Below are 17,249 nucleotides of genomic sequence, written 5' to 3' on the forward strand. Positions count from 1 at the left end.
GACACACTGCCCCTTTAAACGTGAAGGCAGCTGAAGGTTGTGACCTCGCAGACATCCATCTCTTTTGTTTTCTTTGTAAGCAGCTCAGTGTTTCAAGAGACACTGGTCTGCTGTTATTAAATAACTGTTGCATGAGTTTCCTGCGGCTGTGTTCCTCTTGTTTATCCGTAAAAGGCACTCTGAATGTGACTATGACCTAATTATCTCACACAACCAGTTTGAGTACAGACGTCAGAAAGATATCTCTAATTAATACCAATAAGTGACTCTCAGCTAATTACAGCAGCAGATTCCTCTCTCTACCACTAACCATGAATCATGCTCAGCAGCAGGTGATGACTTCCTTGGTGTTTCAAAGCTATTATTTGCATTCCTGTGTGTCCTCGTTCAGGCTCTTTAGTTTTTGGTGCTTTTTCACACGTCTGACTGTAATTTATGGCTGTGATTTGTGGAGGGGAGTTTTCAAACTGGCTGTGATGCAGAAGGAATATTGATAATAAATCTGTTAATTGTAATTCAGCACGACATGGGGCGCCGAGGTAGCAATTTAGAAAAGTCCCAGTTTTTGTCCGCATGTGCGGGATTGTTTTGGCGCAGCTGCGGCAATAAACCAACACATTCTAACTCGCCACATGTCACCGCTTGGTCAGTGGACTTTCATGTCTCCATTTTACGTGCTAGGTATCTTCCTGCATCTGCTGTTAACGTTCTGGGACGCTGTGTCGAATTAAACCTTTTTCATGCATTAACTTTTCACAGGACACTCACAGTTTCTGCTTCTTAGATGCAAACAGTCATACAACAAATACACGTGGTGCATGCTACATGTCCTCTGAATATGCTGTGAAAAAGCCCGGTCTCTGTAGGCAGCCAAGGCTCCGAAAATGGCAACAAAAACACTTCACTTCTGTTTACGTTCAACAATGTTATCAAACACAACAGAGCTAGCTTGCCTTTTAGCCTCATTGTAGCCTGTAGCTCTAACTGCCTCTCTGGGCACCGTGTTCACGTGTGCGCGCTTGCGCAAGACTGCGAGACATGGGCACCGCGTTCATTTGTGTGTACTTGCTTTCGCTGGTCTCGTGCTGGCTGGTTGGTGCAGCCTGGACCACAGTGTTTTTGTTGCCATTTGCGGAGCCTGGGCTGCCTACAGAGACCGGGCTTTTTCACAGCATATTCAGAGGACATGTAGCTAGCGGAGTGCGAGGAGATGTTTGCTGTATGTGACAAAAACTTTTCAAGCTTAGGAAGACATAGAGAGCCTTTAATACGGGAAGCAAACAGCAGTCTCCAAGGTGAAAGTCCGGTTGTGTTTGACCCTGTGCCGTTTTTAACTGACAGTTCCAGATGGCGTTTCATAACGCTGCAAAAGGATGCTTTTTTTCTTGTCAGTTTCTGACGCAGAAATTAAGGTTGCAACGATATGAGATTGTCATGGTAGCTGAAACTTAGTAGTATCCATAAAAAGTCTCCCCTTTGAAGGTAAAATGAAGGGGAGACTTTCCGTCCAGTTGAATTTTTTTCGACGTTGTTTTTCAACGTATTTTGCTGCACCCTCGGGGAAATCAACAACCAAGCAGCAGTTTTTGATTCAGAATAAGGACATGTTGGATCAACAGCTCCTATATAAAGTTTTCTCTGTCCCAGACCTGTTTTCTGTTTTATGCTTTGATTCAAAGTGGATATTTAAATATTTGTCACTAATCAACAGTTAGGCGTGCAAACATTTCTCCAGCTCATCTAAATGAAGCTCAAATATAAAACATTGGCTTCCTCTCAGTCACTGTGCTGCTGCTGTTTAATCAGAATGCATCAGCGTAGTGTTTATTTAATTTTATTTGATTCAATTTCCTTTAAACTCTAATTTTAAAGTTTTCAAGCTGCAAGAGTAATTAGAAGACAATAAAGCACTGCAGAATAACAAGTGCATGCGTCACTGTCGGAGCAGATTACTCATTTAAACACCTGCCGATAAATGTCAATCACACCCACAATGACATTTAATTGTTAGAGTGTAGACATCACCCAGTAGTTAACAACCAAGTGTATCATTAACTGCGTCACCGGTGTAAATTCCCACAAACAAGGCCCTCTGGAAATTCTTCTAACATGAATATATATCTTAAATATTTGCTCACATGTTCAGGTCATGTGTGCTCTGACATGAAGGTTACATGTGAGTTGGGATGAGATTGTTGTAAGTAATTAATAAAAATATGCTTCTAAAAACAGAGTTTGTTGCAGGGTTTTGATAAAGGATTCCAGTGTTTAGCTGCATCCAGCTGCACATTAAGGAACCTTGAAAGGGTAACTAATTATTTTTGCAACCTGGACTCTATTGTCCAATCTTTTTGTGTCCAAGTGACTTATGGGAACTTTTGAAATTGGTCCAGTATTGAGTCAATACGTTTCCAGTCACAGTGAAGTGGAGCTACAGTCCCAGCTGGACGAGGACATTTAACTGGCCTACTGTCCTTGTCCCAGTATACAAGCACGGGAGGGGAATCCATTTATTGAGCCAAGTATGTGCGACTCCTCTACGATAGGTGGAGATATGCCCCCTTTCAGCTTGTTAGTATTGGACCTTTTTCCTGTTGACCTATTACGTCACAGACCAAACAATGGACAAACAAGTTAGCTACGGTTAGCTAGCAGCTAACTGCTACCATGGTGGACAACTTTACAGCTCTGTACATTTGGTCCGTCCAAAAAGTCACGGCTCTGGATGTAGATTTCTCCATGTTGTTACCGGCTTCTTCTTCTCTTACACATTTAATGCTATTGGACTTCCGGGTCAAAGCCCGGGGCGGAAACTGTGGAGCATGCTCAGAGCGCCTCGGCCAGTTTGGGTCTGATTGACTGTATACATGCAGGAGTCACATGACCTGGGTGTGTTAGTCTGTCACAGTCGATTTATTTACGATTTTAGTCGGACTAATATGTTTACGTGTATTTAAAAAGTTTGGTTTTACTCGGACACGGTAGATCGATTTTCTCTAATGTCATGTAAACATACTGACTGAGAACGCTGCAGGCAGCATCCATAAAAACAGGCTTTGGGCATGTGCGCACAAAACACACTATAACATGCTAGTTTGTGTCACTGACATTAGATTCTTTTTGTTTAACCAGAAACAGACCTGAAACCTACCAGACGCCATTCAGTTAAATAGTAACTTTATCATTATAAAACTGGCGCTGGTGATCGCCGTGGCCAAAGGCATTATGTTTGCGGGATGTCCGTCTGTCTGTACAACATTTGGTAGGTCCGTGCATCCCATTCTTGTGAATGCAATATCTCAAGAATGCTTTAAGGGAGTTTCTTCAAATTTGGCACAAACGGCCACTTGGACTCAACGATGTGGTCAAAGTGCACTCAGTATCTCAAGAACGTTCACTTGGACTCAAGAATGAACTGATTAGAATTTGTTGGTCAAAGGTCACTGTGACCTCACAAAACATGCTTTGACCTTAACACCAGAACTAAGGGTTCATACATTGATTATGACAAAACTTCACACAAATGTCTAACTGGATGAAAAAATGAAGTGATGATGTTTTATATCCAAAAGCTCAAAGGTCAACTTCACTGTGACATCATAATGTTCTGCAGAAAAACTCTTTTCTGACCATTATTCAACATCCATGTTCTCACAGACATGGATGTAAACTAGTGGTGGAACATGACTGGTTTGCGGAGGCGTACAACTGTGAAATGCTTGTGTGGGGGTTTGGACAGTCTGCAGGACAGCCAGGGGGAGTTTGGCTTCTCTTAATTAGACATGAGCTCTCCAATAAACAAGATCTGTATAATTTTAGAGGGACTCAAAAATATTGACAGTATGGTATTTTTGCCAAGTATGTTTATTGCTTTTACATCTCCATTATCATGGAACATGCATAGAATTAGGCTATTATTGATGTATGATTAGTCAGTGATGATAATGATCAAGAAACTATTGTGCTCATCTGTATAAGGTAACTAACTATTGTTAATAAGGACCTGATCTCTTGTAGGTGGCTTGGTGTGCTCTGTTTGTGATTTAATGCTCATACATGTGTGTGTTTATGGGCTGTTTTACTTTTTGACCTACCTGTGTCTCATAGTGTGTTCCATTTGTGCTGGGAAGTTCCCACTCAAAAATTTTAAGTGGAACACCCCCTAAAGTCAGATTTCCAACTCGGAAAGTCAGAGTAACATTCTCTTCCCTGACCTCAAAATCCAATATGGCTGCTCTGTGCATCAACAGTAGTGAAAGCTGTAGTAATATATTGTTTGGCAGCACTTCTGTCTTACTTGTGTCTCACGAAAACAATCACACACACAGTCTTGTCCAGCTTCTATCTGTGGACATGTTGCTACAGTGTTTGTATGCACAAAATACAGTGTAATGCGTTGTTATCAACCAGTATTGCTAACAATGACTAACCTGGCTTGAACTGGTAGTGCTACCAGCGTCTTGGTTTTCTGACTTGTTGGACTGAAGAGGAATCAACTTGGGGGCAATGTCATTCCCAGCTGCAACCTCTGATATCTGAAGTAAATGGGCTGCACCATAATTCGTTCCGATATACTACAGAAGAGTACCCACTTCTTAGTTGGCTGTATTGTATCATAGGGTACTGTGATGCTCGGTTTTGACACCTATGTAGGTGTGCTGTTGACATAAAATAAAAACTTTATTTGTATAGCACCTTTCATAACAAAGTTACAAAGTGTTCTACAATGAAAAAAAAAACATATACAAGATATAAAACAGGATAGAATAGTATAAAGAAATAACAGTAAAAACCATCAGATCAGAAAAAGACGAATAGTAAAAGTGAGTCTTAAGGGATTTAAAAGAGTGAGACGTGGTCGCCTCTCTTGGTACAAGTTAAAAGCCTGAAAGCAGCTTTTTGTGTGAGTCCTTTGGGTGTTTTGCCTGCTGATGCCAGAATAAAATGTGGTGCAGTACTTTAGTCTAATGGAGATGAAAACCATGGATCTCTTTTTCTAAATGTGCAAATGACAAAAATGACCTGACATTCATTAGATTTCTCAGTTTGGCAAGGCACCACTTTACTCACCTGGGTATCAAGATGACATTCAGGTTGCGAGCTTCTGTTTTGATGTTATAAAATAGGTCATCCAGACTACAAGAGGTATTGTTACTGGCAGTAGTGCTGGACCTGAAGGGAGTGTTTATATTTATTTCAGATTTTGAGTCATTCAGCTGCAGAAAAATTTGGACATCAGGTTTTTGATTTCAGTGAAGAAGGGCATACAGTTGCATATCATCTGCATAGCAGTTAGAGTCTATATTATATTTACGCATGATTTGCCCAAGGGGTAGCATGTATATGGGGAATTGGAGGGGACCCAGGATAGACCCCTGGGGAACTCCTCAGAAGAGAGAAATGAAGAGAAGAGAGATGCTTGCAGCTATGAATGTTTCTTTGCAACAAGAGTCACAGTCAGTCGACTCTTTGAAGCATACTTGAGCCCCAAACAAACAAAAATAAAATAAAATAAAATAAAATAGAATAAGGGCGTTCCACCAAAAATTCTGGTGTAGTTTGCACACTGCCTGTACAGATTTTTCCTTTTAGAACAAAACAAGGAAAAAGTTTTCAAAAATACTTGTGCACATGTGGACTAAACCTTAATTATACCACACAGTAGTTCTGGTAAATGATCTGACATCTATTAGAAACACTTTGGAATTATTGTCTAAGTCAATAGATATAATTACTTAACAAGTACTTATGGCAGGAGAAAAAGAGGAGGGAATTTTTTTCTTTATTTTGTTTACAAGTGACGATGCATAGCTCTGCAGCCTGGTATGAGTGCACGTATTCATGCCAACATGTGCCTACACGCCCACGGATGAGGATGCAGTGTCAGTGCTTCCTTGTCACAAAGGTATAAATTGCAGCACCTGCAGTCAGTGAAGGCAGTCTCCTCACAGGTTGGACACATCACGCACAATGTGGACCTTCATCGTGGTTTTCGTCCTTCTGACAGGTGAGAGCATTAAACCTCTTATTTGTTATTGACATTAAATAAAATCTTAACTGTGTTGTGTTGATGGTGATGATTATTAATCCATGTAACCATGTGTTGTTTGCAGCTGAGCACAGAGCAGAGGAGTATCAGAACACTTTGAGAGGTGTTTTGCATTATGTTTCTCCAGATAAACACGTAGTGTCTCAAGTTAAAAGGTAAGTTGCACATGAAGATGAAACATTTACACAGCTTCTGTATGATTCATTATCATTCTGCAGGTTTAACTATTTACAACACTGTATGTTTCACTGGTACTTCTGATCCTTCCATTAAATCAGTTTGATTTATGTCAAAGCCTCTACAGTTCCGTTGAGAAGGATCGCCAATGGAAGATTGAGAGCATAGAGTTCGGACGGACCTTAAACTGCTCCTGGTCCAGTTTATACAGCTTACATGACGCAGAATTCGGCTTCCATTGCCCAGCCAATTCTGTGCTCACTGGCATGCACAGCTTTTACAATAGAGTATTCGGAGACAGAAGGTTGGTAACATGTTGAAATTATTCATTGAAATGTTAACACTACTGTATGATTAATTAATTTGAATTTAATTCATATACAAGCAGAGATATACTCTATTGCAACTAAGATGATGGGTTTATTTTCAACTACATATCCATACTTGTTTTTGTTTTCCACTTTTTAATGAATGAATGAATGAATCAATTAAAGGTGTTAACAGGTAAATATCAAACTAATTAATGTGTCCATAACTTTACATTTAGAAGCATAAATGTAATCTTACAAAATTGAGGCTGAAAAATGACACACTTAAGTAAAGGTGAGAGGTGCGTCCACCTTTATGACAGTATTGTAAGGCGGTCTGATGCAGTTATTAATGCAAATGCTGTTCCTGCTCTTCACAGTCACATCATAGTCAAGTTTCTCTGCCAGTGTTAATTTTGACAGATTTTTTAGATGTTGCTTTTGTCTTGAGATGAAAATGGGTATTAATTTTAGTCACATTTTAGTCACATTATCCTTAATTGACATTAATTTTAGTCTAGCTTTATTCTATGAAAATTTAAAATATTGTAGTCGATGAAAATTCAAAACATTTTAGTCGACTTTTAGTCATTATATTTTCTGTTTTTTTCTCTTTAAACTAATCCAGTGAGGCTAATACAGTGATCATAAATGAGAGTCAAGGTGACAGGTTGTATAAAATAATGTGTGTGTCATGTCTCCAGCAGTGTGTGACAGGTTTAAGAGCTGATTTACGAGCACACACTTACTGATCATAATTTGAAAAGCTCAACATCTCTCTATTTATGCTCTCAACAAATAACTAATGTGAGCCAACTAGGATTTGTCCCCAGGTTCATTGAAACATGAAACATAAATGTCGTCTTAGTTTTTTATTATCAAGATCTGTTTTTAGCTCGTCTCGTTTTTGTCATGGAAAAAAGGCTGTTGATGAAAAGTTTTGTCATAGTTTTTGTCGATGAAATTAACACTGTTCTCTACTTGTTTAAATATTAAACTCTCAATGGTTTCTGCGTCAAGGCAAAATTAACGTTATGTAATGGTTTTGTTTCATCTGATCTTGCTTCAGCTGGAGTTTCCGCTGCTGCGCTTTTCAAGACTTGATCACATTTGATCGCCGGGAAACCACAATGGTCAATTACTGGAGTGAAGACTTCGACTGGCAGCTCCCTGGAGGCCACTTCGTCGCAGGTGTCAGGACCCAATACAGGAATGAGGATGGGTAAATATCCTGATGAGACCAGATGGTTCTATGTGCATATTTCTACTTCTAACAGTTATTAATGTACCAAGTTTTTATACATTAAATGAATATTTCACCTGCAGAATGACCATTTGTACATCGGTTACCACCTTAACGTGAATACCTGAGGAAATGTTGTTTTCCTCTGTTTTGCTGTAGTTGAATGTGGTCCCTGTTAAGAATGTTTGCCTTTCTTGGATTCTCAGTTCTCTGTGGAGACGTTATAGAAAATTAAAGTTATCTACGAGGGATGCACGATAATACTGCTGCACGTCATTGGTATCTGCCAGTATCGGCTTTAAAACGATCTAGATCATCAGCCAACATGTTGTTTCTTAATATGCACAATGAAGGAATATTACATACACTGAAAAGTCTCCATCTGCTGGTGGGTCGTCACGATAAGACTATGCATGTATAGTATGATGTTAATTCCACTACAGAAGAGACTTGATGATCACTAAACTTAGTTGGGAAAAAAGTATTTATCTGTATCATTTATCAGACAAATAAGCTGTTGCATATTGGCATATCAGCAAAAAGGTGACACGCGGTGAATAATTATATGGAAATGATCATTTTGTTGGTGAAGTATTACTTTAAATGAAACAATCTGCCCTTAAATCAAAGATCTTCATGAATTTATTTTGTGCAGTACTGCTGCCAGTCGAGTTGGGCTGATTTGATCAAATGAATAAATACGTCCTCAGCTATAGTTACCACACAGTAACATTGATGACTTGCCCTGCTGGGGATCAAAAAAGCTTACCTTATCTTACATTGTTTTTGAATTGACAGAGATCATCGCTGGAGTTTCAATTACTGCCAAGGAACAACACAAAGTAAATACTTTTATTGTAAATGAATGCCTTTGAATTCCACATATATGTATTTACACTGTATATGAGAGAGAGATTAACATATTTTTTCAGATAAATTTAATTCAGCTGAACCATTTTTGATTTCTTTTTAGATATGCCGCTGGTCAGTTCCCAAATCCTTGCTGCAAACGAACAAATGTTAGACCTTTTAACAGAAGGAGACGTTGTCCTCCCAAACTCAAGGAATGCAAGAATCTGCAGTAGCTGCCTATGGCCAAAGTCAGGTGATGTGGTTGAAGTGCCATATGTCATAAATAGTGCCTTTACCAGCTCAGAGAGGACCACGATAACCAATGCTATGAGTGGCATTGACATGGCCACCTGCGTCCGCTTTGTTCCTCTTAGCAGCCAAAACGACTACATCAGCATTGTGAAAGACAATGGATGTTACTCCTATGTTGGACGAACATCTGGGGCTCAACGAGTATCTCTCAGTACAGGATGCATTAATAATGGCGTCATTCAGCATGAGCTCATTCACGTGCTCAACTTCTGGCATGAGCACAGTAGAAGTGACAGGGACGTTTACGTCAGGATCAACTTTGAAAACATCAAGGACGACAAGTATCGCCACAACTTCAACCATCGTGAAACAAACAACCTGGATGTTCCATATGACTACTCCTCTGTTGTGCATTATGGGCCAAGGGCATTCGCAGAGGAAGGAAAAGACACCATCACTCCCCTCATGTCCCCAGTGGAAATTGGCCAGAGGATAGGCATGTCTGATAGTGACATCCTGAAAATCAACAAACTTTACCAGTGCAGTAAGTGAACAAATGCACTTTACTTTCTGACTAAATGTAACTTTTCCAGTCTCTAAGTCCACCTCTGGTCTGTGCCTGTAACTCACCCAGTGAACTAAACGTTTTTCTTACAGACAATTACCTCCATAGATTTGGAGATTGGGACAATCAGTTGCTAGGCACTATGACTCGCCAGTGTCCTTTTGGCCAAGCTGTTTCTGAAATCTCAAGGTGAGCAGTACAGATAAGTTCAATCTTTTTGTTAATCAGCAATCATGATTTCATATTTTACCTCATGAACAGTGGGTACATTTACATGCACATAAATAATTCTCCATTATTCCGAATATGACAATATTTCGAATTTTTTACATTTCATGTAAACAGCGTTTTCAGTTTTGATATCCCAGTTTGCTGTTTTCAGAATGTAGCATTTTCCGATTAGGTCGTGGGATATGCTGATTTTATTCATGTTTCAGGAGCATTATTCGGACACATATAGACACATCCAGAATCTGCGTCTCAGAGGGGTTATTGCGACACACCGCTTCTTATAGTCAGCTCTGTGTGTTTTCATGGATCCGTTGTACACACACCAACCAGCCAATAGTTTGAAGGCTGTGGTCGAGATGCATGCCTACAAGAAAAGCAGCCAGAACAGAAACACACCTACTTTATGAAAGACTTAGTTATTAACTGCTTCTGAGGTATCAGAACATCAAATATCAGAATCAGAATAAAATTTATTACTAAGTCGGTTTTCACTTAGAATAAATCTGCTTTGGTTTTTGTGCATCTGTAAAACATACAGTGGACATATTAGGAAGAATAATAAGGCTGCAAAACTTTAAAAACATAAATATAGATTAGAAAATAATGATAGAATAAAACCTGATTTTCACCCAAAACTTTTGGTACAGTACCTTTAGAACCAAAAGTAACTCCTAAAAACATGAACCAAGACCCCGGATCTGTTTCCTGTTTCCACTGCAGAAGATGGTCGACTGAATGAAAGAGGGAGGCTGCGTTCACGCCGTCCAAAAGGTCCTGGAACAATCAACGGCCATTCTCCTGTTCCACTTTTCCGTATTTTGACGTGATAAACGACATGTTAGGGCATGTTAATCAGTGTGCACTTGTGAACGTGAATATTAGTGGAATGCTCATTTTATGTAGGAATATTGTCTTTTTCAGAATAAGGGAAAAAATCTGAATATGATGTGCATGTAAATGTAGTCAGTGCTGGAAGGGCCAGATGCTACTGACTTGATATTGTGGAGTATGATCACCTTTTCCCGAACTTTATACCACTGGTCAAGTCAAACGTGAATATTAACCTCCATCAGTGTCGGAGCAAATGTTAAATTTATGTTATGTGAACGCAAGATTCAAGATTGGAAACTTAAAATTTGGGCTACATGTTAAAAAGTACACCTGTTTAATAACCTTCGTCTTTCTGTAGTTTAGAGTTTGTTAAGCAAAGGCCCGTAGATATTTTCATTGATATAATGAACACATTAATCTAAATCTTTATTCATTTGTTCATTATACATCATAAAGCTTTCTAACATGCTGATTTGTTTCAACAATAGTGTCTTCAACAACGACAAAAAAGATCGACTCTGGGCGTTTTCGTGCAAGGCTTTCCAGAAACCTGAAACGTGCCGCTGGACAGATTACCAGAACGCTCCGTGGGAAAGAATCGACTTCAAATGTAGAGACAATGAAGTGATTGCAGGAGCCATGAGTGAATTCGCAACTGTGAGCTTCTTGGCAGACAGGAAGTGAGTCACTTGTTTTTGCCTTCATTACTAAAAATAAACCAACTCTTTTCACCACAAAAAATATATGATATATAAAATAATGAACCTTTGAGTTTAAGTTGAGTCAAAGAATCCAGTTGTTTACTGTGTTAACACATTTGAAAGTCAATCCAAATGAACATTGTCGTTTTTTAGCTCATGTAAATGAACGCCTTGTTCCTCTATTTCAGATGGAAGTTTTACTGCTGCAGTGTTCCAGGTTTCACCATGTCCAACTGCCAAACAACACCGTATGTCAACTACTGGCGGGAAACCTTCACCTGGACAGTCGCCAGCAACAACTTCCTAACAGGAGTGAAAGCTTCCTTTAATATTGAATCACGGTAAGTTCATTTCTAAACTCTTAATCGCAGACACACGTCCCACTTACATCAGGTTTTATACGTTTGGGTTGAATCAACACCATACCTACAGCGTAAGCTCAGCATAGACGCGTACCCAACTCTGTAGCCTGCACTGTAGCCTTGACGTGCACCTCCCAAGAAATGTAACTACACGTTGCTGCGACGCAGACCTGTTCGTTTTTGAAAACTTTAACCCATTTCCCTCAGTGGAAACAAAACTTTTATTTACTTTTATTTCACAGATAAGAAACAACAAATTGCGAAGACAACAAAGCCTCCACAAAATAGAATTATTAGTATAGTGTGTGATTTATCCTGGCCAGGGATGTCAGTTTCGGTTAATATTACCCTCCAAAGCCCAACACCCAGTAACCAGTAACAAACTAGTTCATTTTAAAGAAAAAAAATGCAAAATGATGTGAAGTACAAAAGGCCTCTCCTTTTAGCTCCAGTGACAAAGTGAGCTTTAGCGCCTCATTTCAAACCGCTGTCCATTCAGAGGTGGTGAAATTTAAATTTTTTGTGATGTAAATGTTTTGCCTTTTATTATATTTTCTGTTGGCTCTGCTGACAGACAACCAGCCAGCTGCGTTAACATGTGTGAACATGGTGCCTAGGGCTGCTATGATTAGTCGACTAATCGATGACTAATCGACTATTAAAATAATCAGTGACTATTTTAGTAGTCGACTTTTCATTGAAAAATACTATAAAAGTACCCAAAATACTCTTATTGCAGCTTCTTACGTTCAAATATTGGCAGCTTTACACACTCTCCCATGACGGTGAACTAAAAGCCTTTGGCGTGAGTACGAAACAAGACATTAGATGTAATCATTTTGGGGTTTGGGAGAGACAGACAACATTTTCAACATTTTAACACATTTTTCGATGAAATAATTAGTCGACTAATCGAAAAAATAATCGACAGATTAGTCGACAATAAAAATAATCGTTAGTTGCAGCCCTAATGGTGCCCACTGCCCACCCTCCGGTCTCCACTGGTTAGCTAACGTTAGCCTTGGCCACTCTGGATAGAAGCTAGCTGGTGGCGCTGCTTATTCTGTGATTACAGCTGTCCTTGTGGCTGATGGCGTGCTGACACTGTTAACAGTGCCAACAGAGCTAACAGTAGTTAGCAATGCTAAAGGGGGTTTTTGGGTCAAAATGGAGCTGCTTATTCACCGTGACTCATCTGTTATGTGTGTTTTAGGTGCCACCGCCAACAAGGGTTCTGGAGGTGTAATTGTAGAGCGATGCAGACACGACGTAGCGTAGACCACTTGTGTAGGCTGCAGCATAGAGCCTACGTAGAACCATAAATCCGGATCGTATTTTTGCTTAAATTTATTTAATTTTATTTTAATTTATTGTCACTGTGCAGTCATGCTTGTGTACCACAGCACAATGAAATTGGGATACTGTCCACTTTGGTGCAAACGAAGGCATATTAAAACAAGATAAAATAAAATATATAAAGAGTAATAATCCATGAGTTATGGTAAAATAGCCAGCTATACAGACTTGGTTGTTCCACCCCTTGTCAGTAGGGGGTGCTGCAGCACCCACAGCACACACCTTCCTGCGCCCTTGTAGAAATCCGCCTTTGGACATCACCCTTTTTACCAGATATTCTTAATAAAACTTGAACTACCAGTTTGTAAATTCCTTCAAAATGTTTTTGTTTCTCGTTGACAGGGACCGTCGTTGGAGTTTCACATACTGCCACAGGCAGTGAAGTCACCATGAAGGAGAAGATGCCTGACGAGACTTTTTGCTGTGCCACAATAACGCAGCAAACTGATTGCTGTCACATCTTGCCTGTCTGAAGGCGTCCCTGATGAAATCCCTCATGACCCCAAAGGTCATTGACAGAATCTCAGTTTAGCATGTTATGTGTAACAAGATGTATGATGTCATAGGAGGCACAAGGGATATTGTTTATAGTGATTTAATTGGACGATACGGGGAAAAAAATGCTCAAAGAATGCTTTCGATGTCCATCTGCCGCCTGCAGGTCTGACTCTGAGATTTAAGAGACTCATTGCACTTTATTATTTCAGTAAGTTTGCAGCTATCACTCGTGGGGAAACACCATCCTGCATTTATAAAGATCAGAAGTGCTGATGTCAGATCATTAAGAAAGTGCCCCCGGCCATCTTCTTTCATAATGACCTGAACACAGAAACTGGTCTCAGAGCTGCACTCCTGCTGCACTCGTCAAAGAAGACAAACCCACAGTGTGCTCACACTGTGTTGGTGCAAAGGCTCAGTGATTTCTTGGGAGATGTCCTTCGCTCTCACACACTGTCTCATGTTGGAGGGGCTGTGTGTGTGTTGACCAGAACTGGCAGGGCACATGTGTCGTGTTTTATTTCTTCTGTAAAGTCACTTTCCTGATGTTTTATTAGATTTGTAACATGAAGGATTTGATGAATGTAGATGAGATCAAGAAGTAATTCTCTGTCGGGTGAAATATGCTTCTCTGATGAAATGTGAACCAAACATGACTTGAATACTTTGATGTGTGTGTATATGTGTAAATGTACAACATTACCCTGTAGATTTTAATTCTGATTAGTGTATTGAAATGTATAAACGTAGATATTACGACATGGACAAAGGGCTGTACTGTTTTATTATACTGGAAATAAAATCAACATGAATTATAATATCTGAGTTTACGGGCTCTTTTATTCAAACCCATAGGTCCAACCATTTTCAACTGCTTATCCGAAGCCGGGTACACAGCACCCGTATCACTGCAGACGTTGCACCAAACCACCGATCCATCTCACGCTCCATTCTACCCTCACTCCTGAACAAGACCCTGAGATACTTGAACTCCTGTGTTTAGGGCAGGAACAGGCTCCCAACCTGCTGCTGTAAAAATGGGCACATTAACCCTTTAAAACCCGAGCAAATTGTCCTGATTCCTTTAAAGAACTCAAGAAAAAGGCAATGAGGAACGTAACAAGAAAAATTAGCAAGAATTAGTAAAAGTTGCAGGAAAATAACTGAAAAATTGTTAAAAAAAACCCCAAACAAACAAGGAAATGACCTAAAAAAAAAAGTGCTAAATATACGTAGAGGGGGAGAGAACGAGAGATTTTTTTTTCTGTAACATAATTTTTTAAAATATAATAATAACTTGTCCATACCCATTGGTAGCTTTGTCACCTTCTACTTATGCCAATCCTCAACGCCTATGTGCAGTTTCACATAGATTGACCACGTCAGTGAGTAGAAAAACGTGGGACAGACAGAATGACTGACTGACAGAATGACACACTGACAGTTTCCGTGATTATGTACAGCATACCATACCATGACTTAGTCATACCAAAAACACATTAAAAATAAACTCTCTAGCGCCCCCATTTTGTTTGATGGGGTCAATAATGGAGGGGTCCCCTCAGATTATGTGTGCCAAATTTCACATGGATTGACCAAGTCAGTGAGGAGAAAAACATGGAACACACACACACAGTTTTTACAGTAAGATGATACATTTTTCGAAGCATTGTTTTCTTAGTTTCTTGGTAATTATCTAACAAATTTCCCTCTCTTTTCATGTTATTTTTCTTGCCAAGTGGCTTTTTTGCACTTTTTCAAGAGAAATCAAACCAGTTTTCTCAGGTTTCAAAGGTTGAACTGCTTGTGAAAGGCGTCTGAATGCAGCACAATAAAACTAACTCAGAAGGTTCACATTTTTGTAAAACACAGATGATGAGTCTTTTTCAGATAACGGCTAATGTCCACGCTGAACTTTATTGCCAGCAGGTTTTTTAACGGTGCAAACAGACATGCACACAGTGTCTCATCAGCCTGTCAGCCACATATGAATGAATAATGTACAATAACATAAAGGTATGACTGAACTTGACCAAGTTAATGAATCTGAAATATTGCAAGTGAAGGCATGCCACATTACAACAAATGAGATAAAACAAAAACACCAACACAACACAGCTCTCATGAGGAGACAGGATTTCTAGTGTCGTGAACCTGAGAGACCGAACTAGCAGAGAAAATGGAGACGGGCGGGGAAGAAATGGGGAAAAGAAAGAAATACATCAAAGAGGGGGTAATGAAGCTTGTCCAATCCTGAAGAGCCACATAAGAAAACAGAGATGCAGTGATTGTGGTGAGGGTGCTGGGAGAGAGATGGAGATGAATTATGATGAAGTTGTGGGTGATGAAGGCAGAGGAAAAAGAGAGGGGAACAGATGAGCACGGCAGCAGGTGGATGGTATTACTTTGCCATTGTTAAAGTCACTCCCTCTCCCTTTTTCTTCAGCCCTATTATCTCCATCTCTCCCCCCTCCCCTCCCCTCCCCTCCCCTCCCCTCCCCTCCCCTCCCCTCCCCCCTCTGTCTCTCTGTGTCCTGTGAAGCGAATCCTGGCCCTAAATGGGAACAGAGGTAGCAGTGATCACGCTGGTATTCTCCAGCAGGGCCCCTTCCTCAGCTCATTAAGCCCACAGCAGAGCTCTACTTACCTACCTGGGATACAGCGGGATTTAGAGAAAGAGAGGGATGAGGAGGGTGAGTCGGGGAGATGCAGTGGGCTCTCAGGGTGGGGGGGAGCTGGGAAAAAAAACGGAGATAAAAACAGTCAGTGGATGAGAGAGATTACACTCAGTAAAAGACGTCTCTGGTGTTTGAGCGATGTAGGGACTCCGGAAACCTCCGATTTTGATCCTTTAAACTTGCATAACAGTCCATGTTTGTTGCCTCAAATAGCACCGAGCAGGACCTGAAGGTAGAGACAGGTTTACACCTGAATCAGAGCATCACAGTGAAGACTGAACACAGTGAAGCAGGAGGAGAATTTGTCCCTGTTCATTTTCTGTAGGAGACAAGTGAATGTCCTTACATACTGGCATACACGTCATTTATTTGCCTTTATTGTGCCAGAGCGGTTCATGTATTTTGTATGTATTTATACTGAATCTGTACCTTTTATATCTGTGTACTGTCTACTTCTGCCCTGCATGTTTCAGTTAGTACCTAGCACTGCTGCTCTATGTCTTATTTATTGCATATTTCAACATCAACATTATTTCCTATTCCCCTGTTTTGAGGGTAGAATGGAGCGTGAGATGGATCGGCGGTTTGTTGCGGCGTCTGCAGTGATGCGGGTGCTGCGCCGGACCGTCATGGTGAAGAGGGAACTGAGCCTGAAAGCAAAGCCTTAAATTTCCTGGTCCATCTCCGTCCCAACCCTCACCTATGGTCATGAGCTCTGGGTAGTCACCGAAAAAATGATATCACAGATACAAGCGTCTGAAATGAGTTTCCTCTGTAGGGTGTCTGGTCTCGGAGTAGAGCCGCTGCTCCTTTGTGGCAAACAGGGTCGGTTGAGGTGGTTCAGGCATCTGATCATGATCCTCCTGGGCGCCTCCTGTCAGAGGTCTTCCGGACATGTCCCACTGGTAGGAGGCCCCGGGGCAGACCCAGAACACACTAGAGGGATTTAGATCTCATCTGGTGTGCTCTCTCCGCCTTAGGCTTTCTGCGTAGGCCCAAGGAAAAGCAGAGAGGCCCCAGAACAAAGCCATACCGCCAAATACAATACTGCAAAAGTCTCAAGGCAATTGAATTGAACGCAACTGGACTTAGTTTTGTCTTAGAAGACGTTTCACCTCTTATCCAAGAGGCTTCATCAGTTCATGC

The 17,249-nt window shown here is 40.5% G+C and overlaps 2 protein-coding genes across 2 annotated transcripts; both read left to right on the forward strand.

Moving 5' to 3' along the window:
- Positions 1–5,968: 5,968 nt before the first annotated feature.
- Positions 5,969–9,639, forward strand: LOC126385941 (hatching enzyme 1.2-like). Its single transcript, XM_050037986.1, has 7 exons — positions 5,969–6,007; positions 6,114–6,204; positions 6,345–6,530; positions 7,604–7,756; positions 8,576–8,619; positions 8,751–9,425; positions 9,539–9,639. The coding sequence occupies exons 1-7, from the start codon at positions 5,971–5,973 to the stop codon at positions 9,637–9,639; spliced, it is 1,287 nt and encodes a 428-aa protein (XP_049893943.1). The 5' UTR covers positions 5,969–5,970.
- Positions 9,640–11,025: 1,386 nt separating this feature from the next.
- Positions 11,026–14,215, forward strand: LOC126385788 (hemagglutinin/amebocyte aggregation factor-like). The gene is made up of 3 exons (XM_050037739.1): positions 11,026–11,188; positions 11,398–11,550; positions 13,270–14,215. Exons 1-3 carry the CDS (start codon positions 11,148–11,150, stop codon positions 13,307–13,309), a joined length of 234 nt encoding a protein of 77 aa, XP_049893696.1. The 5' UTR covers positions 11,026–11,147; the 3' UTR covers positions 13,310–14,215.
- The last annotated feature ends 3,034 nt before the right edge of the window (positions 14,216–17,249 follow it).

Source organism: Epinephelus moara, chromosome 24 (genome assembly GCF_006386435.1).
Source record: "Epinephelus moara isolate mb chromosome 24, YSFRI_EMoa_1.0, whole genome shotgun sequence".
NCBI lineage: Eukaryota > Metazoa > Chordata > Actinopteri > Perciformes > Serranidae > Epinephelus > Epinephelus moara.

Bases quoted from the DNA above. Each gene is read 5' to 3' on its own strand.
- LOC126385788 (XM_050037739.1), top strand. From the start codon at position 11,148: ATGAGTGAATTCGCAACTGTGAGCTTCTTGGCAGACAGGAA. The intron at 11,189-11,397 runs GTGAGTCACTTG...CCTCTATTTCAG, and splicing joins AGCTTCTTGGCAGACAGGAA to ATGGAAGTTTTACTGCTGCA. The intron at 11,551-13,269 runs GTAAGTTCATTT...TCTCGTTGACAG, and splicing joins TCCTTTAATATTGAATCACG to GGACCGTCGTTGGAGTTTCA.
- LOC126385941 (XM_050037986.1), top strand. From the start codon at position 5,971: ATGTGGACCTTCATCGTGGTTTTCGTCCTTCTGACAG. The intron at 6,008-6,113 runs GTGAGAGCATTA...TGTTGTTTGCAG, and splicing joins GGTTTTCGTCCTTCTGACAG to CTGAGCACAGAGCAGAGGAG. The intron at 6,205-6,344 runs GTAAGTTGCACA...TTTATGTCAAAG, and splicing joins GTAGTGTCTCAAGTTAAAAG to CCTCTACAGTTCCGTTGAGA.